Source organism: Phodopus roborovskii, unplaced genomic scaffold (assembly GCF_943737965.1).
Source record: "Phodopus roborovskii unplaced genomic scaffold, PHOROB, whole genome shotgun sequence".
NCBI lineage: Eukaryota > Metazoa > Chordata > Mammalia > Rodentia > Cricetidae > Phodopus > Phodopus roborovskii.
Window position 1 is genome coordinate 3581983 of NW_026126645.1, and position 24879 is coordinate 3606861.

At 42.5% G+C, this 24879-nt stretch overlaps 1 protein-coding gene across 7 annotated transcripts in view; it reads left to right on the top strand.

Annotated features, from left to right (window-relative positions):
• The window catches only part of Usp48 (ubiquitin specific peptidase 48), a 70021-nt gene that overhangs the window by 38161 nt on the left and 6981 nt on the right, over positions 1 to 24879 (top strand). For 3 of the 7 annotated variants that reach the window (XM_051173727.1, XM_051173733.1, XM_051173731.1), the window contains 11 exons: positions 474 to 545; positions 3672 to 3796; positions 3889 to 4011; positions 4470 to 4531; positions 5654 to 5764; positions 7255 to 7308; positions 8056 to 8186; positions 8469 to 8575; positions 9623 to 9727; positions 16165 to 16320; positions 23538 to 23663. In XM_051173727.1, the coding sequence (XP_051029684.1) occupies positions 474 to 545; positions 3672 to 3796; positions 3889 to 4011; positions 4470 to 4531; positions 5654 to 5764; positions 7255 to 7308; positions 8056 to 8186; positions 8469 to 8575; positions 9623 to 9727; positions 16165 to 16320; positions 23538 to 23663 (1172 nt within the window). Of the gene's footprint in view, positions 1 to 473; positions 546 to 3671; positions 3797 to 3888; positions 4012 to 4469; positions 4532 to 5653; positions 5765 to 7254; positions 7309 to 8055; positions 8187 to 8468; positions 8576 to 9622; positions 9728 to 16164; positions 16321 to 23537; positions 23664 to 24879 lie in introns of those variants that run through there. The other 4 variants (XM_051173728.1, XM_051173729.1, XM_051173732.1 and 1 more) reach the window with 3 other exon arrangements.

Here is a 24879-nt window from a genome sequence, read left to right on the forward strand (position 1 = left end):
CGCTCTGTTTCCTTTTACAATAAAAATATTAGCTGGGTGGTGGTGGTGGCTCACACTTTTGATCCGGCAGAGGCAGGCAGATTTCTGAGTGTGAGGTCCGCTTGGTCTACAGAGCAAGTTTCAGCACAGCCAGGGCTACACCGAGAAAGCTTGTCTAGGGGTAGGGGAGAAGAGACAACTTCCCACACAGGCCAAGCAGGCCCTGATCTTCCCACCTTCATTGTCCCCAGTGCTAGGATCACAGGGTAGGCCACCACACCAGGTTTATTGCTTAACTCTTCAAAATTGCTGTCATTGAGGTTTTTTTCCCTTTCCTTTTAAGGGAAAGGAAATGAAGCCTTTCTCTGCAAGGCTGTACAAGTCTCAGTTGGCTTGATTTTTCAGAATTATTTCAAGTTTTCTTTGCTTAAAGTTCTGCTGCTTTGAACTTTTAACAACAGCCAGAGCAGTAATTGTCTCTTTCTTTTGATTAGATGAATCAAAAGAAGAAAAAAAAGAAGAGGAGGAGGAATTAAATTTTAATGAAGACATCCTGTGTCCTCATGGTAAGCTGGAAGCTTAGTCTGATGTCTATTTGGCATCAGCTCCCATTGTAGTTTGTCCTACTCTTTCCCTACATAAAGGTCTGTTTGAGTTCATTATGTAGTCCAGGTTGGGTATCAACTCTTTGTAATTCTTGTGCCTCTACCTCACAAGTGCTGGGGTTACAGGTATGTGCCAGCACACCTTCCTGAAAAACTTTTTACCAAATAGTTCAGGTTTCATGCTGGTTTCCAGAATGCTTTTACCCTTCTGGTGCTGTGTTGTTCGGTTTGTCAGTACTTTTGCATTGGTGTGTTCCCAATTGATTGGCAGTGCACTTGGCAGGGGCTCCCAAGACTGCTGGCCCTGCTGTTTCTTTCCTTCGCTGACCTGGAAAATGCAGACCTGTTTTCATTGTTGTGGGACTGCCTGCAGCAAAAGAGCTCACCTGTGTTCAGTGTAGAACATTGGCCTAACCATCTCTGCTCTGTTTGTGTCCTCCACCCTCAGTGCCAAGGACTTGTTATCTTGTCAACTTGGTGCCTTGGTTTTCTATGTGGTTAGGGGAGGACATTCTCTACAGAATAAGAAAGCTAAGAATTAACTTCGAGTATAGGTGGTGTGTTTTCTGCTTATTTTTGAAAAAGGGTCATTCTTTGTAGTCTAAACTTACATTGAACTTGGAGAGCTACAGGGTTGGATTACACGTGTGTGTTTGTGGAGGGTGGAGGGGGTAAGGGAGGTGGGGGGATGGGGATAGACATTTTCTTTTGATGGATGTGGTGGAGTACCCAGCACTCAGGCAGAGGCAGATGATCTTTGTTAAATGGAGGCCATCCTGGCCCACATAGCAAGTTCTAAGCCAACCAAGACAGTACCACAGGTTTTTAATTCAATTCTTGGTTTTCTCCTTTACTTTGTTTTTTTTTTTTAATCATTTACTTATTGATTGAGAAAGAGGTAGCTCTGGCTTGTTTCATACTCAAATTAACCCCAGTGACTCAGCTCCTGGGTGCTGAGATTCTTGAGTCCCACTACATCAGGGTGGCCTGAGTCTTGAATCCAATCTTCTTAGCCTTTGTGTGCCCCCACCGGGTCTGGTGAGAGAGGTCTGCAGCATAGTAAATCTGGTTGCATTGTTTTAGATTTTATTTTTAACATGTGTCTGTGTGAATATGTGTCCATGAGTGCTGGTGTCCACCCAGGCCAGTGGGATTCTAGTCTTCACACATACTACATGGCACATGAGAACTCCCACCCACATTACAATATTTAAGAAAACTTTTAAAGAGTAAAGCCCCCAGGCTGGAGAGGTGGTCCAGCAATTAAGCACAGTCTGAGAGTAAGGTATTCACTGCACTACACTGACATGTGGATTCAATCCCAAGAACCCATTTCATTGGCCCAGTAAATGTTCATTCACCCTGTGACCTGTTCCTTTGGTGATGAGTTTATTAAAGCAGAACACAGTTGTTTGGGGGATGGGGCATAGGGCTTCATGTATGGTAGACTATACTTGAGCTGCCACCTTGCCCAGCACATGAACTTGTCATCATCCTCCTGCCTCAGTCTTCAAAAGTGCCATCTCTGCTTTAAGCATTCTTGTCCATGCTTGGAAGATATTTTCTTTTCCTGTTTGTCCCTGTGTAATAGTCCTCTGGACCTTTCTTCAGTCTTTCTGTTCAGACAGTCCTGCTTTGTAGCAGGGGCTGACCTTTCACCTTTGACCTGCTCAGGCTCCAGCTGTATATTATACTCTCACAGGCATTCACCACCACACCTAATTTAAGATTATCCAAATCTTGAGATTATACAAAGGACCCAGAATAGTTGAGGGGTGGGATTAACTCATGATTACATTTTGTGTTATAGAGTGTATGAGGCATGGCAAAGACATCCTAGTTATTCAGGTGCTGTGGTGGCTCTCGTCAAATATGTCAAATGTGGCTGCATTGCTTAGTAACACATCTGTAGGTACCTGGCCATTGGGCGTGAAAACAACTTATGTGTGGGTCTCAGAGCAATGGGGCCCATGTCAATCAGCCCGGTTCACTTACTTTTACTTTGGAATATCTGAAAAAATAGAAAATAACACAAAATAGGGAAATGTCCCTGACAAGTTGGTTTCATGTGATTGAATAGTAAGAGGCTCAGTGAAATTTCTGTGGTTCTGATCTTAGCTTTCCTGGCATTAGGAAAGTAGCAGAGTGGCCATGACCAGTATTCTTCTCTTGTTTTGGGGGATCTTTGAACATCTGGAGGGTTTTTCAAAAACAATTGCAGACTGGGTGTGGTATCCCACATCTGTCATCCTAGCCAAGGAGTTTAAGGGGCCATCCTGAGTTACATAGGTGCATCTTGCTCCGAGGAAGCCAAGACTGACTGCAGAGATGAGATGGCTCAGTGCGTAAGAGCACTGATTGCTCTTCCAGGGGGATCTGATGCCTTCTTCCGACTTCCATTGGCATTAGGCACCCATATGGTGCACAGACATACATACGGGCAAAGCAGCCAAACACATAAAATACAATTTGAAAGAAAAAGCCAAAACCAATTGCAAATAGGGAACAAATTTGGAGGTTGAGTGGCAATGGCTTAGATTAGTCAGGACATTGCTTAACTTTGATTTAAAGAGAGCAGTCAGAGTCCACACGGCCTTGAACATATTGCCTCACTGCAAGATGCTTTTTAGAAGCCAAAGTTTTTAAAGGGAATTAGGAGCTTTGCATAGTGGAGACAAAATGCTCTTAACCCCTGGGGGGAGCGAATGGGACCCAGCATACAATGAAATTAAACATTTAGTGTGTGTGGTAGCCTGTGTGTTCTCATGCTAGCACTGTAGCTAGAGCCAGTGCTGAAACTCAGAAATGAGCCAGAGGTCACTGAACAAAGGAAAAGAGAACACTATAGGCTCTCCAGCAGGATAGGGAATAGGGACAAGTGATGTGCTTTTGTTTGAGTCTGACCCCTAATATCCACATGATAGAAGTTGTCCTTTGACTGAACTCATGTGCTATGGCAAGTATACACCCACACAAGTACATACAAATATGTATGTGTGTACACACACACACACACACAAATATTTTAGAAATAGATATTAGTTTCTTTCATCCTTGTTTTTAAGTAAATTTTTTCTCTTAATTTAGGGGGGTTAAGCATATCTGAAAATGAAAGGAGGCTTGTTTCTCAAGAAGCGTGGAACAAACTGCGGCAGTATTTCCCAAAGGCCCCCGAGTTCCCAAGTCACAAAGAGTGCTGTTCCCAGTGCAAGGTACAGGGCTTCTGACCTCTGTGGGAATGACATATCCCTCCCTGTGGACAGATGGGTAGTGAAAGACAGCTTACAGCTTCCATCTTTTTCAGATATTGGAACGAGAAGGGGAAGAAAATGAAGCCTTACATAAAATGATCGCAAATGAACAAAAGACTTCACTTCCGAATTTGTTCCAGGACAAAAATAGACCGTGTCTCAGTAACTGGCCAGAGGTACCATGATTACCACAGAGGAAAAAAGGTCCCACAACTTTAAAGGCCTCAGCCAAATGTCTTTCACATCGCCTGGCCCACTTCCCACTCATGTCCTTTGCTAATTGTGTGATGTGCTAGCTACACCATTCCCACTTACCACACAACACAGTTGAATGGGGGCGTCCCCTTGTACTAACAAGGCTTGTATTGAGAACAGTGGGGCTCACACTGGGTGTGGCGGCTCACACTTATGACCCCAGTGGTGTGGGAGCTTAAATGGGGGAAACACTATTGTGTTGGGCTTGTGTTGAGAACAGTGTGGCTCACACTTTGACCCCAGTGGTGTGGGAGCTTGAAGACACCTGAGCTACATAGTGAGTTCCTGGATCACATGTGAAAATCACCTTGAAAATTTAAAAGGAGGAGAGGGGGCAGATATGAAACTAACACATTCTGTTTGTGCTTTTTGTTTCCAGGATACGGACTCTCTCTATATTGTGTCACACTTCTTTTTAGACGAATGGCGGAAATTTGTTAGGTAGAAACTAGAAATTTCTTTCATTAATTTTTGTGGGTTGATTTTGGTATTCTTGAAAATTTCATGGATTTCCATAATGGCGTATTCTTGATTGCTTTTCCTGGCACACACAGAGGATCTTTTCTATCTAATTAAACCCAAAACACATAATTAATTAATAATATCTGTTTACATGTATCTCTAGCTTAAAATTATTATTTAAGAGAAATGTGAAGGAGGAAAAGAAAGAAATATTATGGGGCCAGGTGTGGTGGCACACACTTTTAATCCTAGTACTCAGAAGGCAGAGGCAAGCAGATCTCTTTTGAGTTTGAGGGCAATCTGGTCTACACTGAGTTCCAAGACAGCCTGAGACCCTGTCTGAAAAATAAATAAACAAAATGTTGTGGACTATGGAGATACATGGCTCAGTTGTTAGGAACACATGGCATGAGCTTTTGGGTCTGTAGAACCTGTGCAAATGGAGGCCCACCTGTAATTGAGTTCTCAGAAGACAGAGCCTGAGTGTTCCCAGAACCAGTTTGCTAGTTGACTAGCTCTGGCTTCAAGTTTGAGACTAGGGGAAAGTGATGAAGACTCCTGATACCAACCTTGGGTTTTCACATGCTTGTGATGTGTACCAGTATACACATGTGCTTGCACACATATGAACACGCATACATATTACCCTCAAACGCCCTCCCTCCCAAATGCACACATGAAAATCTTTGATTCCAAATTAAAATCTGTCCAGGTATGGTGGGTGGTACACAAATCCCAACACTTGGGAGACAGGGCAGGCAAATCTCTATGATTTTGAGGCCAGTTTGGTTTTGTCTACGAGAGAGTTCCAGGCTAGCCCAAATTACATACTGAGACCCTGTCTCAAAAACCAAATACCACAGGGCTATGGTGGTACATGCCTTTAATCCCAGCACCTGGGAGGTAGAGGCAGAAGGGTCATTGTAAGGTCAAGGCCAGTCTGGCCTACAGAGAGAGGATTCCAGGGTGGGCTCCAAAGCTACACAGGGGGAAACCCTGTCTCAAAAACCCAAACAAAACAGAACTGAAAATAAATAATAAAGATAAAGTTCTCTCCATGCAGTAGTGTTTTGCATTTACCCTCCTGTCTTGTTTGAATAGAAAGCCTACAAGGTCTACTCCTGTGTCATCAATTGGAAACACTGCTCTTCTGTGTCCACATGGAGGACTCATGTTTACATTCCCTTCCCTCACCAAAGAAGACTCTAAACTGTGAGTTTCCTCTTTGTGTGGCTAGGCAGATCTTGTCTAGCATGAAAATCTGTTGGGAATATGCTGAATTACTTCACCGTGTTCCTTCTAAATAAGACCAACGTCTTTAAAAGAGAAGAACTGACTGCTTTTTCAGGCAGGATATGCAGCCACCCAGGGAAATTTGTTTTTCATGTCCTTTATTCTCCCATTGTCAACAAGTTACCTGGACGGTTTCCTTTGTTGGTGTCCAGCAGTGTATCTCTAGGTCAACTTTGTTACCAATCACATAGTCCAGGTAGCCAAGATTGTATTAGGTTCGTGCAAAAGGAACTGCAGTTTCAGCCTGAATTATAAGTCATAATTATGCTCAAACATTTTTATTAATCAATTTAGAAGCCATTACAAGCAACATTTGTGCCAACAAGAAATTCATTAGTCTAAAACTCTGCTTTGGGATTTAACTTACAAAGAAAGCGTTTTCTGCCTCTTGCTAGCAGAGAAGTCAAGATGCTTGAAGGAGTGGTAGTCTGTTGAAGTTGGTGGATGAGACACAGCTTCCCAGCCCTGTTCTATTCCATTCAGCTTTTGAAGTTTTGTGGTTGGGCGTTAACATAGAGAACTAGGCCCTTTATGTTGACCTCCCTGGTGCACCTCATCGATTTGCTGAGTGTGGTTCTTAGGGGTAAGGGTTTTGTGGGCATTCTGAAGCTACAGTGGATCAGACCAGCAGTAGATACCAAACAGTGACGAGATTTTTTTTTGGTGTGGGTTGTTGGCTCTGGATTTTCTCAGGTCAGCCATTGAACTGGTCGTTACCAATTGTCCTATACAATTCACATTTTGTTGCACATCACAATTGGATTGAGAAATGTTTCTTTGTTGTATAAAGTAAGATAGGACAGTAGTTCAAAGTCACACCCCACCCCACCCCGTCCCCCTCGTGCACACATACACACCCCTACCTCTACCTCACAAGGCACCAGTTACCCAGCCTTTTGACCTTTCCAATTTGCTTCAAATAGCAGAATAACAGATCACACCAAGTTCATTGGCAACTTCTGACTGCTCAAGGGCCAACTTCAGTGGTTGATCTCAGTGGGTCATTATTGTCACCTACCGATGCCCAGCTACTCTTCCTATCATCTTCAGGGCTCTCATCTCCTTTGCAGAACCTTTTGAATTTCCACTGCACTGTACATTCTTGGCAGTTCTTTGAACAAATGCTGTTTTGGTTGTGAGTTGTGTCTGCTGCTTTACTGCTTTACCACCTGTAAAAAGAAAATTGCTTGAATTTAGTTTTTGTCTTAACATTTCCATAGTACAATATAAACAAAATTGATAGCAATAAATCACTAGCATTTCTCACAGAGTGAGAAATGTACATTCAAGTGATGTATGACATTACAACACTAATTAAAAATGTTTCCTCATATCAATCAAATGGCCATTTCAGCAATGCAAAAATGCAGTTGCTTTTGCACGCACCTAATAGTTGTCTTTTTCTACAGCTGTCAACCTTTAGAGAGAAGAGAAGGAGGCTGGCCCACTGCAGCACATAATAAGTAAATATAAGAATTTAAAAATCCCCTGGGATGAAGTTTGACTATAGTTTATTTATATTTGAATGTTTTTGAGGTCATTTAAAGGAACTCAGTTGTATTTCCTTTTAGACTTCTCACTTCTTCCATTACCGTGTTGCCATTGTGACCATTAGACATGGTCTGAGGGCTGGGGATGTTGCTGAGTCACTAGAGTGCTTGTGTAGCATATGTCCAAACCTGCGATGGTTCCCCAGCACATCAACCAGGTGTGGTGGCGCATGAAAAGTGCAATCCCGGTAGTTAGTACAATTGAAGGCCCCTAAGTACTTAGCTTCTTTTTAATTTCCATTTTCCTCTCTCTTCTGGCTTGCAGTAACTACTGTCTAAATTTGAGTCATCTGTCTCAGAAAGTCAGCATTTTAAAAGATGCATACTGAATCATAGGCAGAACAGTCACAAGTTCTGGGCCAACCTCAGCCACACATTGAGACCTTGGCTTAAAACCCAAATTAGAATTGATGTGTATATAGTTGAATGTATTGCACATTCTGTGGCTAACTTTATTCAGCTTTTGAGTGTTGACTTAGCAGACCTGTTCATTAAGTTTCATCGTTGTTCCTGTTTCATATTTGATAAAATCCCCTCCTGCCTCTTTGCAGTAATTGTTGGTGGCACTGATTTTGTTGTAGGATGTTTGCTCTGTTGCTCTCCACGTGTCTTAAGGCATGTTGCTTCTTGTTTCTTGTTTTTTGTGTTTTTTTTGCACAGTATAGCTCTCATATGGCCCAGCGAGTGGCAGATGATTCAAAAACTCTTTGTTGTGGATAAAGTCATTAAAATCACGAGAATTACAGTGGGAGACACGAGCCATTCTGAAGTACAGTATATTTCTGAGCCTAGTAAGTTTTCCTATCACTTTTCCTTTCTTTCATTAAAAGTTGACAGTTTAAGGGGGAAGGAAGAGGTCCGAAAATGAAAACTATGGAGCAGTTCAGATTGTCACAGACTTTGTACAAACATTTAGTTCACAGATTTCCTCATCATTTACATGCAGCCTGACACATCTGTTACTGAGTTCACTGTGTAGTAACTGATGTGGGTTTTTGTTTTGTTTTGTTTTGTTTTTTTGCAGCAATTTTTAAGTTTTTTTTTTTTTTTTTTCCTGCTCTTCTCTTTTCTAGGTCTCTGTCCAGATTGCAGAGAAGGCCTGCTGTGCCAGCAGCAGAGAGACCTAAGAGAGTATACCCAAGCTACCATCTATGTCCACAAAGTTGTGGACAACAAAAAGGTACCAGTTCTTCTTGTGGCCATGGCTACTAGACATAGGCCATCAAATCTGCCCACTTAGAGTTGAACTTGAACAGTTGGAAAAGAATAGGAGAATTTCCAGTGTTGTCTGACCCGAGTTCTGGTTTAAAAAACTGCCCTGCCTGTTGTGTTTAGATATGATGGCAGCATAGTAGGGCAGGGAAAGCTAGGCTCAGCCTCAGCTTCAGCGTTGATCTGAATGGCCGGTGAAATTGGAAGGTGTGATTTCAGAGCATTCTTTCTGTATTAGTATTGGCTTTGCGAATAGAGCATGAACGTCTATCAGTTGGATTCCAGGGTTTGGACAATTAAAGGCAGTTTACTAAATGTATTGTTTTAGAATGCTACCTTCCAAATTAATGCATTACAGGTATAGAGTTCTACTTCATAGATTAAAACAAAGGCCTTTATTTCCAAACATGCTGAGAAAAGGCACATAATATAAGCAAGCATCTCAACTTAACCCTAGGATTTCCTTAACCCTTTTGACCTTCAGCCCATTTACATAGTAGAAGGAGCATCCATTCTTTAATTTGAGTTTATTATCTGTGTCCACAGTGTTATACAGAAGAGCATTTCTTTTGTCTGTTTCTCAGTTCCTATGTCAAGCAAGTAATAACCTGTAACTCCAGTTCCAGGGGATTTGATGTTTCTAGAACCTTAGGCGCCTGAGCTGTGTGCAGATACACACACATAGATACACAATTAGAAATAAAACTAAGCTGGGCGTGGTGGTGCATGTCTTTAATCCCATCAGAGTTCAAGGCCAGCCTGGTCTACATAGTTCCTGGACAGCTAGAGATACAATAGTGAGACCCGTATATCAAAAAGATAAATAAAATAAAGGAAAATAAATGAATAACACTTGGGGCTGGGTAGGCCACAGTTTTAGACTATAAGAAGTTAAAGAGCAAAGAAGGTGGTTGTGGTTCCTGCTCTAACCACATCTCACAGGGTCCAAGCCCCACCCCCTACTGCATGCTCACCTAGGGCCTGACTCATTTCTCTCTGCTCCTGGTGCATTCAGGTGATGAAGGACTCAGCTCCAGAGTTGAATGTGAGTAGTTCTGAGACAGAAGAGGACAAGGAGGAAGCTAAGCCAGATGGAGAGAAAGACCCTGACTTTAATCAAGTATGCACTGAAGCTCCTCCCATCACTGTGCCTTTTCACTTCCAGGCACCTGGCATCTCTTCCCTGGTTGGGATATTGTTCTCGGTCCCCTTTTCACTTGTCCTGTATTTTTGTTTTCTTTAGTTTTTGTAGCATGCTGCATCTTTCCTAATCTCTCTCTCTCTCCTCTCTCTCTCTCTACACACACACACACACACACACACACACACACACACACACACACACACACACACACGTTGCATATCCTCTGGAATTTCTTCTACGAAAGAAAAAGTAGGCATGGTGCCTGTGGCGGTGCTCGCCTTTAAAGCACTCAGGAATTAGAGGCAAGTGGATAGCTTATGTGTCTGAGGCCAGCCTAGTCTACTTAGAGAATTTGAAAATAGCCTGGTCTACATAGTGAGACCCTGCTGCAAAACAAGCCTATAAAGAAAGGATGCCATTTGTGACTAAGACCATTGAGGAGGCTGAGGCAGGATTGCCCACCTGTGGGTTTGAAACCACATTGGGCCATAGTGAGGCTGCCTTGGGAATGGAGGCTGTGGTGATAGGTGTGTTGGCACAAGCACGGTGCTGTTCCCCTGCAGTGGAGGCAGGAGGATTACCTGTCTATAGTCATCCAGGACTGCTTAGTGAAATGCTCACTACTCTTACAGAAGACCTGCGTGCGTTTGTTCCCAGTATCCACATCCGGCATCTTAAAATTGCCTGTAACCCTAGCTCCGGGAGATCTGACACCATTTGTGATAATGACTCTGTGAGTAAAGGCATCAGCCAGCCAGACCTGATGACCTGCATTCCCTGGGACTCATTGGAGAAGTGGAGAACCAACTCTTCCAAGTTGTCTTCTAACCTACAAGCATATGAATGCACACAAAAGAAATAAAATGCTACTAGGACAATACTTTTTACTATTTTGAATTCTATGTATTTGGGGTGTGCACATAAGTTTAGGTGCCATCAGAGCCCTTGGATGGCCATTTGTAGCCACCCACTGTTGTTCCTGGGAACTTAAATTTGATCTCTGCACCAACAGTACTCATTCTTAACTAACTGCTAAGCCGTCCCACTATCACCTTTACATTTAAAATAATAATAATAATAATAATAATAATAAAATTATTTTTTAAAGGCAAAAGTATATTGTCTTAAGCTGCAAGAGAATACTAAAACAAGACATATATCTTGGTATGTTGCTTAATCATGAGAATTTTAAGCTTTTGTTTTGTTTTTTTTTTTTTTTTTTTTTTTTCTTGTTTTGGCTTCTTAAAGGGTTTCACTATATATAGCTCTGGTTATCCTGGAACTCTGTAGACCAGGCTGGACTTGAACTCAGATATGTCTCCCTCTGCTTGCCGAGATACAGGCATGTGCCACCTGCCCAGCTCTATGTGATTTTTAACTATGAAAATACTAGCTCTGATTCCCCGGTTAGAACAAATTTGAAGACTTTTCTTTCTTTCTTTCTTTCTTTTTTTTTTTTAAGACAGGGTTTTCTCTGTTTAGCCTTGGCTGTCCTTGAACTAGCTCTGTAGATCAAGACTGTCTCAAAACAAAACCCAAAGAATGGTTTCTGTTAAGATTCCCTCTCCTAATATGTACAAAATTATTAATAGCAAGTATAGGTGGATATGTGGGTGAGCTTCAGCTTCTGGAAAAAAGCCATCAGTGTGTTCCTTGCATATTCTTCGCATCACTTTATACATTTTAAGGCTTTAAAAAAATAACAGGTAGGTGTGTGTGTGTGTGTGTGTGTGTGTGTGTTGTGTGTGTGTGTATGTTTTGAGTATATCTATAAGTATCATGTGAGTGTAGATATCCATAGAGGTCAGAAAGAGTCATTGGATCTATGGAACTGGAGTTACAGGTGATTGTGAGCCTCTTAGTGATATACTGGGAAGAGTAGTAGGTGCTCCTAATGCTGAAGTCATCTCTTTAGCTGCTACACTTCATCTCCAGCCTTACTCCTTCCATCTTCCTCCTTATTTTTCTTCTTTTGAAACAGGCGTTTACATTGTATCCCTGCTGGTCTGGGCTCAGATTTACTGAGATAGATAGATAGATAGATAGATAGATAGATAGATAGATAGATAGATAGATAACCTGTTCACCTCTGCTCCTCCATCTGTCTGCTTCTGTTGAGTTAATGTGTGTACCCCCATTTCCAGCTGATACAGATCCTTTGAAAACAATGGGATTTCTACTTACTGTTTGGCTGGGATATCAGGCTGGAGAGATGGCTCAGAGGTTAAGAACACTAAGTGTTCTAACTGAGATCTTGAGTTCAATTCCCAGCAACCACATGATGGCTCACAACCATCTGTAATGAGATCTGGTGCTCTCTTCTGGCTTGCAGACAGAACACTATACATAATAAATAAAATATTTTTTTTAAAAAAAGGTGGAATATCTTTACCCTAAGATAGGATAGTCAAATTACATTTAGCCTCTCCCTGTGTTAGGGTGGCCCTTTACCTCCTCCATAGGAGAACACCGTCTCTGGACTTTGGTCTGTCGGTACACGCTGATTGTTGATTTATTTTTTTTTTTGTTTGTTTCTGGGGGGGTTGTTTTGTTTGTTTTTGAGACTAGTTTCTCTGTGCTTTGCAGGCTATCTTGGAACTCACTCAGTAGACCAGGCTGGCAGAGATCCACCTGCCTCTGCCTCCCAAGTGCTAGGATTAAAGGCACGGACCACCACTGCCTGCCTGGCTTTTTTGTTTGTTTGTTTGTTTATTTGTTTGTTTTGTTTTGTTTTTTAAATTTCTATTAAGAAAGTCTTAAATTGGGTTGGAGAGATGGCTCAGTGGTTCAGAGGTCCTGAGTTGAATTCCCAGCTCCCACATGGTGGCTCACAGCCATCTCTAATAGGAATCTTATGCTCTCTTTGGAATGCAGGTATAAATGCAGAACACTCATACATACAATAGAAATAAATAAAAAAAAATAGATCTTAAGTCTTGATTGCCTCAAGAGAAGTGTTGCTTGTCCTTACCCAGCTGATATGGAAGGATATGCCAGCTTGTCCTTACCCATGCCTTGTTGGAATCTTAAAAATAACCAAAAACAAATAGAACAACAAAAACCCATGAAGGAACAAAGCCACAGTTTTATGCCATGCCCTTTGACCGTGGGCAGGCAGATTTTAGTTTCCTTTGTTAAGCTTGGTAGCATGTGGCCTTGGTGCATACTGGGTGTCAGTTTGAGGCTTTTCTATATGAGGGGCCCTACTGTCCTCGATTCAGATCTGTGTTGGTGTGTGTCGTCTGGCCCTGCATGTGCCACATAACCCAGGTTGGCTTTGATTCCATAGTTTTCTTATTTGGCTTCCAGAATTCTGGGATTGCTGGTATGGCCACTCTGCCTGACTGTAACATGGACTAGGAGTTTGCAGATGTGTTTCTGTCAGTCTGTTTCCAACTTCTTTGCTTTTCAGTTTGAGAGTTGTTAGCCAACTCTACATTTTCATGTGATTCAGACTTTGAAAAGCTGGCTGTTTCTCTGAACATCCAATTTTATTCACTGTGGTCACGACCACAGCAATGTTTTCAGGTGGATATGGAATTCCTGTCCTCAGTTGTGGATGGCAAAGGATTTTGCATGTACAAATAAGACACAGAATGTTGGAGAGCATTGCTTTTTACGCCATAATTGTTTTGTACACGTTATAATTTTCCTCCATCTCTCTTCTCCATGTTTGGATATTGTAATATTCTAGAATGTTTTAAATAGTTTTGGTTCAGGGCAGGGCAGGGATCTCAATTCTAACCCTCTGTTTAGGGCATAGTAACTAGTCCCTGGGGATACCTAGTGTCTTCAGAATGTCAGCCCCTCCCCCACTTCTTTGTCTCGAAATATGGTGGCTGGTTGCACTTTAGTAAATCCACACCATAAAGCCAGGCATTAGTGCCCCTTAATGGAGTTGAGCAAATCCCCTTCCCCCTTCCCTTCTCTCTAAGCCAGATCAACCCAGTTCTTTGCGTGTTATCTAAAATTCCAGTTAATGATACACTCGGAGGATATCACTTAGGTAATTGGAAAGCCTTTTAAAACCAGCAGCTGGAAAAGGAATAACAACCAGTGTACTGGTTTTAGTGGGTTGAGATGAGTTAAAGAAAAATAATTCCAGGAAAAGCCTTTAGATCCTCATAAAATCAATTTGAAAAGGTCTTAGTTGCTGGGTGGAGCATGAGGTGAGGTTGGGTTTGTACATTAGATAACTTCTGTTTGTAGATAACCTCCTCTATAACAGTTGAATGAAGAATTCACCTAGGCTGCTGTTTTCAGGACTGCTAAATTGGCTAACTTTTTCTTGTGAATCTTAGAATCACATTCGTGGGCATGGAAGCTCTGGCTAGAGTTGGCAAGAACCTTGCCAGTGGCCATTGCCCCAAGACCAGGTTCTTCCTGAGTCTGTGCACTGGTAGCTGCTTTATGAATTGCAAAACACATTCATAATATGAATGAGACACATGTATCCACAGTGACCCCGGCATCCCCTTTCACCACAGTTGGCACTCACTGACATCTTGGAAGCCAAACGAGAGCTGGATATATATATCCAGATATAATTAAAGCAGAGAAAAGGCATTTTGAAAAATCCCACTGTCATCCTCTGGCCTGCTTAACAGGCTACCTTGACCTCTTGTTAATAGCACACACTAAGCCTAGCTCTGGGAAGACAGGCTCACCCACTGGCTGGAGTGCATAGCAAATTCAAAGCAGACCTACATAATGAGACACTTTCAAAACAGACCAAAAAAATGTTCTAGAACACTTGGCCCCTTGCTATTCTCTTTTCTGAAGACAGGTACAGCCGGTAAATCCTATGCCCATATATAGGCCCATGCTTTTGTGAATGTTTAGGTCTGTTGCAATGATTATGAAGTTCTAAATATTTGATTCTGTGTATCCCAGAGGTAAACACAGCTTCCCATGCCATGTTTATAGTATGCTTGAGAGAAGCTAGCAGGCCCGATTTCCCTGTTCCCTCTTAACCCCAGATTGATGCACCTGGCATAGTCTGTGTGACTGGGTGGTTTCCATCTAGACAAGCGTCTTGGAAGACCACCTTTGCCTTGTTTCTTAACTGTTTTGTATGTTTATCTCGTTCAGCATTCTATAAATTGCAAGTTGGGCCTGAGCATTCATTTGTATTTTTTTTTTTTTAGCAGTTTTATGTTATAATTGAAGCTGTTTCCCTCACCACCACTGATGTGACAAGAAACACAGCTTCTTGTTTTTAGTAAAAGTTTGTTTGATTTCTTAGTAAAGTGTAACCTTTCATTTTACAGTTGGTATTTACCTCCATATCCTTCTCAGAAGGAGAAGGGGTCAGAGATGCAGCTCGGTTGGAAGTGTGTTTGCCTAGTATTCCCAGCACCCTTAACCTGACAGGGTGGTACAGTGCTTTAATCTCATCACTGTGGTGTTGGAGACAGGAGGGTTAGCTCAGCGTCAAAGCCATCGAGGGAGATGGTGGGAGCTGGACACTAGGCCTGTTGTGTACCCCTGCCTCCCAAGGAAATGGTAAGGCACAGGGAGTTAGAGACTAGCCTCTAGTACATGACTTCAACCCCCCCTCCCCAGAAGAAAATATATAAAACAACTTAGGATTTATTTGCAAAGTTCTGGAATCTTAAAATTTCAACTTATTCTCTTATCTTTTTAAATAACTTTTTGTTTGTTTTGGTTTTTTTGAGACAGTGTTTCACTGTAGCCCTAGCTGTCCTGGAACTAGCTCTGTAGAGCAGGCTGACCTCGAACTCACAGAGACCCACCTGCCTCTGCCTCCCCAGTGCTTCAGTTAAAGGCATGTGCCATCACTACTTGGCTTAAATAATTTTTTAACACGTTTGTTTATTTTGTGTGTATATGTGTGGATGCAGGGAGGTCAGAAGACAATTTGGAGGAGGAGTTGGTTCTCACCTTACATTGCAAACTGCCTTGATCATTGTGGCCATAACCTCTTAACTGAAAAAAAAATGGCCAATGTTTCTGTGATGCTTAGCTGTGTGCATACACTTGCCTTGAAGTGGGAGGCACCAAACAAAAGAACTGGTTTAAATACCTTAATTAGATATTATATTACTGTCAGGCTTGGCAGTGATGGCCATCTCACCAGCCCTGGACCTTGTTGTCTATCCCTAGGCTGGCCTTCAGATCCCCTGCTTTGCCTCAAATGCTAGGAGTAAAAGAAGGCTGCTACACCTGGTAGTTTATTGTCCTTCCTGATTGAAGGTGAAACTTTGTTTTCTTTTCAGTGTTTCTTACAGCAAACATTTTAATTAATTACAGGCAGTTACAAGTTCATTTTTACACCATACTACCACCACCCACGTTATTTGTGAACCCATTGGAGTCAGAGGATTGTATCTAGCTTGTTTGGCTGAAGCGCAGGATAATCTCAGAGCTTTATCTTGGCGATCTTGTTGCAGAGCAATGGAGGTACCAAGCGGCAGAAGACATCCCAGCAGGGCTACGTGGCCTACCAGAAGCAGGTCATCCGGCGGAGCACGAGGCACAGAAAGGTGCGAGGAGAGAAAGCGCTGCTGGTGTCTGCTAACCAGACGTTAAAAGAACTGAAGATACAGGTGAGAAAAGTGGCTGTCTGCCAGGACTCTGAAGGCTTGTGTGGGTTCCCCTGTCCATCTGCTTCATACAGCTACTTTTTTCCTAAGGCCGAGCCTTTACTAATCTGCCTGCTTGTGGTATTGAGCCAATAGAAGAGGGCTTTCTTGTTTTTTGTTCTTTAAATGCTTGTAGAGCCCAGGTTGAAATAAGCTCTATGCACTCTCCACCCCACCCCCAGTTAACGTTTTTTTATTCATGTGATTTTTTTGTGTGTGTGTGTTTGGTTGGTTAGTTGGTTTTTGGGTTTTCATGATAGGGTTTCTCTGTGTATGTATGTAGCCTTGGCTGTCCTGGAACTAGATCTACTTGCCATCTGTTTCCTGCGTGATGGGATAGGATTAAAGGCATGTGCCAAACATGCCCAACCATTTCTGTGAATTATTTGAAAAGGGCATCCAAGGGCAAGGAATCCCTCTGTGTTGGTAGTAGTAACGGCACTCTTCCTGGCGTTAATTCCACAATATCCCAGAGGCACAAAGTGGTCTTTAAAGATTTTATTCCACATTTTTTGTTGGGAGGGTTGAAATGGAGTTTCTTTGTGTAGCCCTTACTGGCCTTGAACTCAGATGAACTCAGATGCTGGGATTGTAGGTGAGTGCCACCATTACCACTTTATAAAAATGACCTTGTTCCAACATTTGCCAACTTGGGGTGCTATCAGTTTCTTTAGGTCCCCCATAGTGTTATCAGGGTTGCACTCAACATGGACATTCTTTCCCAGGTGGTTGTTGCAAACTTCCTTGACTGTTATGGCCACAACCTTTTAACAGGAACCAAAAAAAAAAAAAAAAAAAGAAAAGAAAAAACAAACAAACAAAACCACCTTAGTTTTCATAGTAGCCATTGTCTCTGTATGCCTGTGGCAAGTGATACTTAGCTGTATGCACACATACTTGCTTTCAAGTAAGAGGCATCGAGAGAGAGCTTTTTTAAAATCCATCGCAATCCCATGTTGTTCCAGAATAATTGTTCGTTCCCTTCATGGCTGATGTGTTATTCTTTGACCACTTACAGGGATGTGAGTCTGTTGCCAAGGGAGAAACAAATAGCACTAGGAGGGCTGGAGAGATGGCTCAGTGGTTAAAAGCACTGGCTGTTCTTCCACAGGACTCAGGTTCAATTCCCAGCACCCACATGGCAGCTCACTACTGTCTGTAACTTCTGTTCCTGGAGACTGAACGCCCTCACACAGGATGAGTCAGGAGCTCTCAGCCCACTTTGTGTTGTTTGTTGTTTTGTTTTTTATTTGGCTCCCACAAGTGTATGTCCTTGTGCGTGTATGCTTACACACTCATATGTGTAGAGGCCAAAAGTCAGGAATTGTCTACCTTGGCCCCTCCTTCCATCTTATTTCTAAATTTATTTACTATAATTTTTTTTAGAATTGTTTATAATGTGTATGAGTGTTTTGTTTGTGTATGGACCACATGGGTGCCAGGTGGCTGCAGAGAAGAGTAAAGCACCTCTCCAATTCCTTGGAACTGGAGTTGGATATGGCTGTGAATCACCATGTGGGTGCTAGGGATTGAACCCCAGTCTTCTTAACCACTGAATCTTTTTTCCAGCCCCTAAAATTTTAGTATCATGGGTGTGGTATGTGATGAGGGAGCAAGGCCATGAGAGACATGTGGAGATTTGAAGACCCCTCTGTGTTTTCCAGGGGTCATATTCAGGTCTGGCTTTTTTTGGGGGGGGGGCATTCATTCATTTGTTTTGGGGATGGTGCATTACCTTATAGTCCTAAATGGCCTGGTGTGCAGATGAGGCTAGCCCAAGCTCACAGAGATCTGCCTGTTTCAGTCTTCTGAGACCCAGCACCAAAGGTGTGGTGTACCACACCATGTAACAGTGGGTGTCTTTTCCTACTGAGCCATCTCAAAAAGACCTACATTGTTTTTTGAGACTGGGTCACCTATTGGCTTATGGTTTGCCTAGTAATGCCAGGCCGGCCAGCTGACCAGCAAAGCTCTAGATATTCACCTTCCTCTTTTCTCCAGCACTGGATTACAAGTACACTCTGCCACACCTATATTTTGTTTTTAATTAATTATTTTTTAATTGTGAGTGAATGAGTATATTTATGAGTATAGATGTCTGCAGTTCTAGAGGAGGCAGTTGTGAGCTGCCTACCATGTGTGTTGGGCACCAAACTCAGGTCTGCTGCAAGAACTGTAAATACTATTAGCCCTGACCAATTTGTCCAGCCCCTTTACTCAGATTTTAAAAATATTTATTTTAAATGTTTATGTATATATGTACACAAAGTACATGAAGTCAGAGCGTATCCGATCCCCTCAAACTGGGGTTATAGGCAGTTGTGAGCCACCATGAGGGTGCTGGGAAATTTCCCCACCCTCTGCAAGAAGAGTGACAAGTGCTCTTAACTGCTGAGCCTTCTCTCCAGCCCTACATACTCATATTTTTAATGTGGGTTATGGGGATCAAACTTGGAGCTTCATAGCTTATACAAAAACCCTTTGCCATTATTGTTAGCATTGGCTTGTTTCCTTTGTGTGCATGTGGGTCTGTGTGGTAGAGGTCAGAGGACAGTTTTCTGAGGGGAAGTTTGTTCTCAGCCATGTACTAGGAGTCTAATGCAGATAGTGACAGTACCTGTACTTGTTTGAACCATCTCACCAACCATGCTAGTGGGTAACTATTGCTGTGATGGAACATCAAGACCAAAAACAACCACATTGTGGTCCATCACTGGAGGAAGCCAGGTCAGGAATTCTAGCAGAGCTGGAACCTGGAGGCAAGAGCTGATGCAGAATACATGGAGGGATGCTGCTTACTGGCTTGCTCCCCATACCTTGCTCAGCTTGCTTTCTTGTAGGACAGGACCACCAGTGCAAGCCCACCTACATTGGGCTGGTCCCTCCCCTATCACTCACTAAGAAAATGCTCTATTGCCCATCTCCTTTGAAATGATTCTGTTTCTGTCAAGTTGATCTAAAACTAGTCAGCATGCCAGCTCTAGTTAATTTTTTTTTCTTATGTATCTACATGTATGTTTCTATTGTGCCTAATCAGAAGGGTGTAGGATCCCTTGAAGCTGGATTTACAGGTACTTTGAACCTTTCAAAGAATAATGTTGTGTTACTCCATTTCCTACTGTGGTTTGTTTTTATTGTTTTTGAGCCTTGCTATATATATACTCCTGCCTATTTTTGGTCGGACTCACTATGTTGCTCAAGCCGACTCAAATCAAACTTAGAACAATCCTCCTGCCTAGGCCACTCATTCCCTAGTAATTTTGGTGGCGTGTATTTGCTAGACTGTTTTTACAATTTTTACATCTATTTTTTTTAATTTGCCGTTTTTTTGTTTTGTGCACGGGTATGCTTATTTTGTGTATGTGATTTTTTTTTTTTTTTTTTAAATGTGGATAAGCATATGGGCACTTGTGTGCTAAGGTGCACTTGTGGTCAAAGGACCACTCATGAGAGAGTTGGTTCTCTTCTGTCATGTGTATCTCAAAGGTCAAACTGGGGTCATCAGGCTTGGCAGAAAATGCCTTTACCCCTGAGTCATCTCACTGGTCCCCATTTGCTAAGTCATCTCTACCTCTTTTTTTTTTTTAATACAGTAGTCTGTTCCAAATTGTTGATTAATGCTGCCTCCATATACTTACAAATCTTTAAGGTGATCGTAACACAGGCAATTACCCAAATTCTTTGTGATGGTATCACTTCTTGGTATCAGTAAAAGTTCCATAAGTGTGCATTCCAATGGTATGTCTCAAACCCTCTGCAGAAAGAGCTGATAAATTCAAGATGTCCATGAAAAACAATCTGGCCGCTGCGGTTTGAGTCACTGTTGGATCTCCAAAAGTTGACCACGGTCCCCTGTCTGCTGCCTTTATGTGGCAGCACTCATGGCTATGCATTTTTCTCGTTGCTGATATTTATCATTGTAATTGAGGCAAAAGTACAGGCTTCCTTTGAGGGTGTTATGAGTTCCAGATTGTCCTGAGAACAGCATTTCCCTTGGTTGAACCCACGGCTCTGAAAATAAATGTGTTGGCATAATATCTTCCCTCTGTTGTTGTGCCCTTTACATCTGAGAAGGCTTGTTTCCATCACTGGTTTTCTGCCTGTCAGTGGTAAACCTCGAGCATTCAAAACCTTTAAATTACAAAAAAGAGTCCCTGTGGACAAGGACGCTTCTGAGAGCCTGTGCTGCTCTTATTATGGATCACTGTTTGAAGAATAATTCAGAAGGCAGCAGAAATAACCTCTCCTCCCCGGGAGTATGTTACCTGCAGGATGAACTGTATCACAGCAGCAGCTGTTGGGATGAAACCCCACATGCTCTTCCTCAGTGTTCTTTGTAGTGTTTCCTCTCATCTCCCACTCCTGTTTCAAAGAGCACTGTGAATCAGGCAGGACTGAAAGAAAGGGTGACAGGGTGGAATTTCCCCTCCACGCTCAGTGGTGGCTTTAACAGCACCGGTCAGCCATAACCCTTCTTCGCTGCAGCTGTGTGGGCGTGCATGTAGTTCTCAGTTGGTGGTGGTGGGTGCTTTTTTCTCTTTTTTAAACATTTTAAAATTATTTGTTCTCATTTTATGTGCATTGGTGTTTTGTTTGCATGTGTGTCTGTATGAGGGTATTAGATTCTGTGAAACTGAGTTACAGACAGTTGTGAGCTGCCACTTGCTTGCTAGGAATTGAACCCAGGACCTCTGCAAGAGGTGCTTTCTTAAAAAGGGGTTGTACTTCAATTTGTAATGTAACCTGGAGCTTTTCCTTTGGGCACACTACTGTAGGTGAATTTGGTGACACTCTGCCACAGTATAAGCATATGGTTGTAGATGCTTTACCACATGCTATTGCTTATAGCCTTAAAGTTGCTTTGGGGAATGGAGAAATGGCTCAGTAGTTAATTAAGAAAGAGAGCACTTGCTGCATAGAGGACTCAGGTTCAGTTCTTAGCACCCACATGATGGCTCATAACTATCTGTAACTCTAGTTCCAGGTGATCTGACGCCTTTCTGACCTCTGTAGGTTCCAGGCACATAATGTTCATTCAGGTAACAGACTTTCACACATACATTTTTTAAAAAAAAGTTGTTTTGCGAAGTTGTTTGTTCATCCAATGATTTGGTAATGCTTCTCTCCTGTCGCTCTGGTTTTGCTGAACAAATGATCAAATCTAAGCCTTACTCCTTTTAAGTAATCGTTTTTCAACTCCCCTTCTTCAGGGTCTTTATTTCCTCAACAATGTTACTGTGCCATTGACCCCTCAGAAAGGGGAATGTTTGGGCACAGGGTGAAGTGGCTGAAGTTCCTGCATTATTGCTTCAATAATGTAGGTAGTGGGAGTCTGGCAGCATGCTCTGCTGTTCTGGGGACACGCCATAGTTAGGAAGCCAGGCCACTGCCAGGCAGCCTGCACTGAAATGCTGGCACTCAGGCCCTTTGCTGGCCCACACAGCTGGGGAGTTGTCTATGGACCCTGTCTTGATTTGTCTCTTTTATTACTGAAATACTGCTGTCTTCTTCTCCAAGCCCCTCTTGTGCTACATCTTGTCTCAGCCCTTTGTCCTGGGAGATCCTGCACATGTTTGTGACACCCCGGAAGGATGGTTGTACCACATGTCCTGCAGAGTTTCTGGAGGGCTTGTTTTAGTGTATGCTTCTAGTATCTAGTACAGTCCTTGTCATGTGCTGTCTTAATGAATGCCACATTCATGTTGAGCATGCTTACATGTCTTTGTCTGTACTAAAAGCACAGTGTGTCAACTCCTCAGAGATGGTACTACTGTCTCAAGGGATTTGATGCTTGTCCCGTCTCATGGTTTGGGCACTTTAGGATATGAAGAAGCAATCCTATGTTGAGGGGTATGATTGTGACTTTCTCAGTATGAAGTTGGTGTTATCCATGTTCATTGATGTGCTAATGGTGTATCTCTGACAGTTGGAGGCCAGATTATCTATGTCTAAGTTCCAGGGCACCCAGTCAAAATAAATAACCTAATTACATTGGGGGGTTTGAGACAGGGTTTCTCTGTCTTGGAACTAGCTCTGTAGACCAGGATGGCCTCGAACTCAAAGAGATCCGCCTGCCTCTGCTCCCATCCCCCACCCTAAGTGCTGGGACTAAAGGCATTCTCAACCAACACCCGGCCATAATTAAAAATTTTAAGTAAATATTAAAATTACCTTCCTTGTTATGAATAGAAACAGTGTCGATTTTGGTGTCTGGGTGCCTTTTCAAGATTTCTCTCTGCCCTCTGGATGTAATTATTATTCAGAAGTGATTGTTTTGTGATAGTATGGATTGAACACAAGGTCTTGTCATACTAGATGAGTATACTATCATTGAGACAAAAATCTCACTAAATTACACTGGCTGGTCTTTGATTCTTCTGCCTCAATCTCCCAAGTAGCTGGAAATAAAGGCCTACGCCATCAAGCCTGCATTTAAAGTTTTGTTTGTTTGTTTGTTTGTTTGTTTTTGTTGTTTATTTTTTAACTTTCTGAATCTAAAAAGACATAGAAGGAATTACATGTCAGAGTGTTTTGGGATGTATTTGACATTTGTTGCTAGCCAGCCTTTGGGCAAAGCACGTGGCCCTTCTAACATTGTACTTTCCATCTAAGAGACTCAGCATTGAGTCTAAAAATATATGGCAATTCTGAGTCTGAATGACACAGTCCAGGCTGCTTGCTAAAGAGTAAAAAATGCATCTGAGCATTTTAATGAGATACCTTTAATTCCAGCACTCAGGAGCACTCAGCCATGTGGATCTTAGAGACAAGCCCTGTCCACAGAGCAAGTTCCAGAGTATCAGAGCTACACAGAGAAACAATATGAAAAAAAAAAGTTTAAATTGTCCAATTTTGCTATTGTTGTTGTTTAGGTATGTGTGTTTTTTTGTTTTTCTGAAGTGTGTGTGTCTGTGTGTGTGTGTATGTATGTATGTATGTATGTATTTATGTATATATGTGTTTTTTTGTTGTTCTGAAATGAGGGTCTTAAGCTCCTAAGGCTCAGCCTCCTAGGGACTCTCTAGCAATGTAGCAAGCGGGCTGGCTGCTTTTGTACTTTAGAGCCTTTTCATTTTTCTAAAAACCTTTATGGTTTTTAGAATCTGTTTTTTGTTTTCAAAGGTGTTATAGGGCTCATTGTTGTCCTTTGTATAGACTTTGATTCTTTTATATTGTCACAGATCATGCATGCATTTTCAGTCGCTCCCTTTGACCAGAATTTGTCAATTGATGGAAAGATTTTAAATGATGACTGTGCCACCCTTGGTACCCTGGGCGTCATTCCGGAGTCTGTCATTTTACTAAAGGTGAGTACCAGCTGTCCAGCTGTGGGCTCTAGGTTTCAGTGTTGCATCCCTGGCTAAAGGAATGTGGGTCTCTGAAGGGTAGTGGCTGGGAGCTTTTACTCCAAGCTCTGTTAGAGGCTAAGGGGATGCCAGCACGTCACTAGGACTTTTCCTCATGAATCATCATAGGCTGTGGTGGTGACAGAATATCCATCACCACCTGTACCCTAAAGACACATAGAGATATCTCCTCTGGGTCTTACCTGGATTTTTATGTGGCTTGATATCAGTGCAATAGACAGTAATGCCACAAATACCACCATCCCCACCTGATTCCTCCAGGTTGATCCACCCCTCCCCCCACTTTCATCCCCCCATCCCCATCCCCAACAACTCCCTCTCCCGACAAGAGACCAGCTTCTCGCTTGGGTCACCATCAGGATTGACTATCATTTCAGGAACCACCACACTATATTCAGCTCAATGCCCTGACCTGGTCTCCTGTTATGATTTCTATGTCAGCCCCCTTGCTCCTTTTCTCACATTTTTTTGTTTTGTATGGTTTTTTTTGGGGGGGGGGTGTGGTTGTTTTTTTTGGGGGGGGCACCTTTTTTTCCCATTGACTTATTGTTGTTTTGAGGCAGTCTATATAACCTAGGTTGCCCTTCTGCCTTAGCCTCCAGGGTGCTAGGATTGCAGTTCATGGACCACTCTTCCCGGGTTATTTTGTTTTGGACTAGCTGGACAGTCTCTTTAAAACAGAACAAAAACAGATACACAAGAGTGGCCTCTTTGCAGTGATTCCCTTCCCTCTTCCAGAAAGAGCAGAGGATAGGTACAAGCCCTGTGAAGGATTGCTGACTCAGTTGATAACCTAAAATTTTCATCATTTTCAAAAAATGCCCTAATGAGGTTTCTATTGCTGTGATAAACACCCCCAGCACACAGGCAGCTTTGGAAGGAAGGTTTATTTCAGTTGTACTCTTTATCATAAAGCAGGGGCAGGGAGTTGTGGCAGGAACCGCAGCAGAAGCTGAGGAGCAACACTGCTTACGGGCGTATACTTCTGCCTCATTCAGCCAGCTCTCTTTATGAGCCGCTCTCAGTATGCAGTGCTGTCTTGCCTCTGGAGTACTGAGATTAAAGATGTTTGCCATGCCTAGTTTACACCTGCTTTCTTACACTACCCAGGACCGTGTGCCCAAGGACAGCACCCCCCCACATCGGTCATTAATGA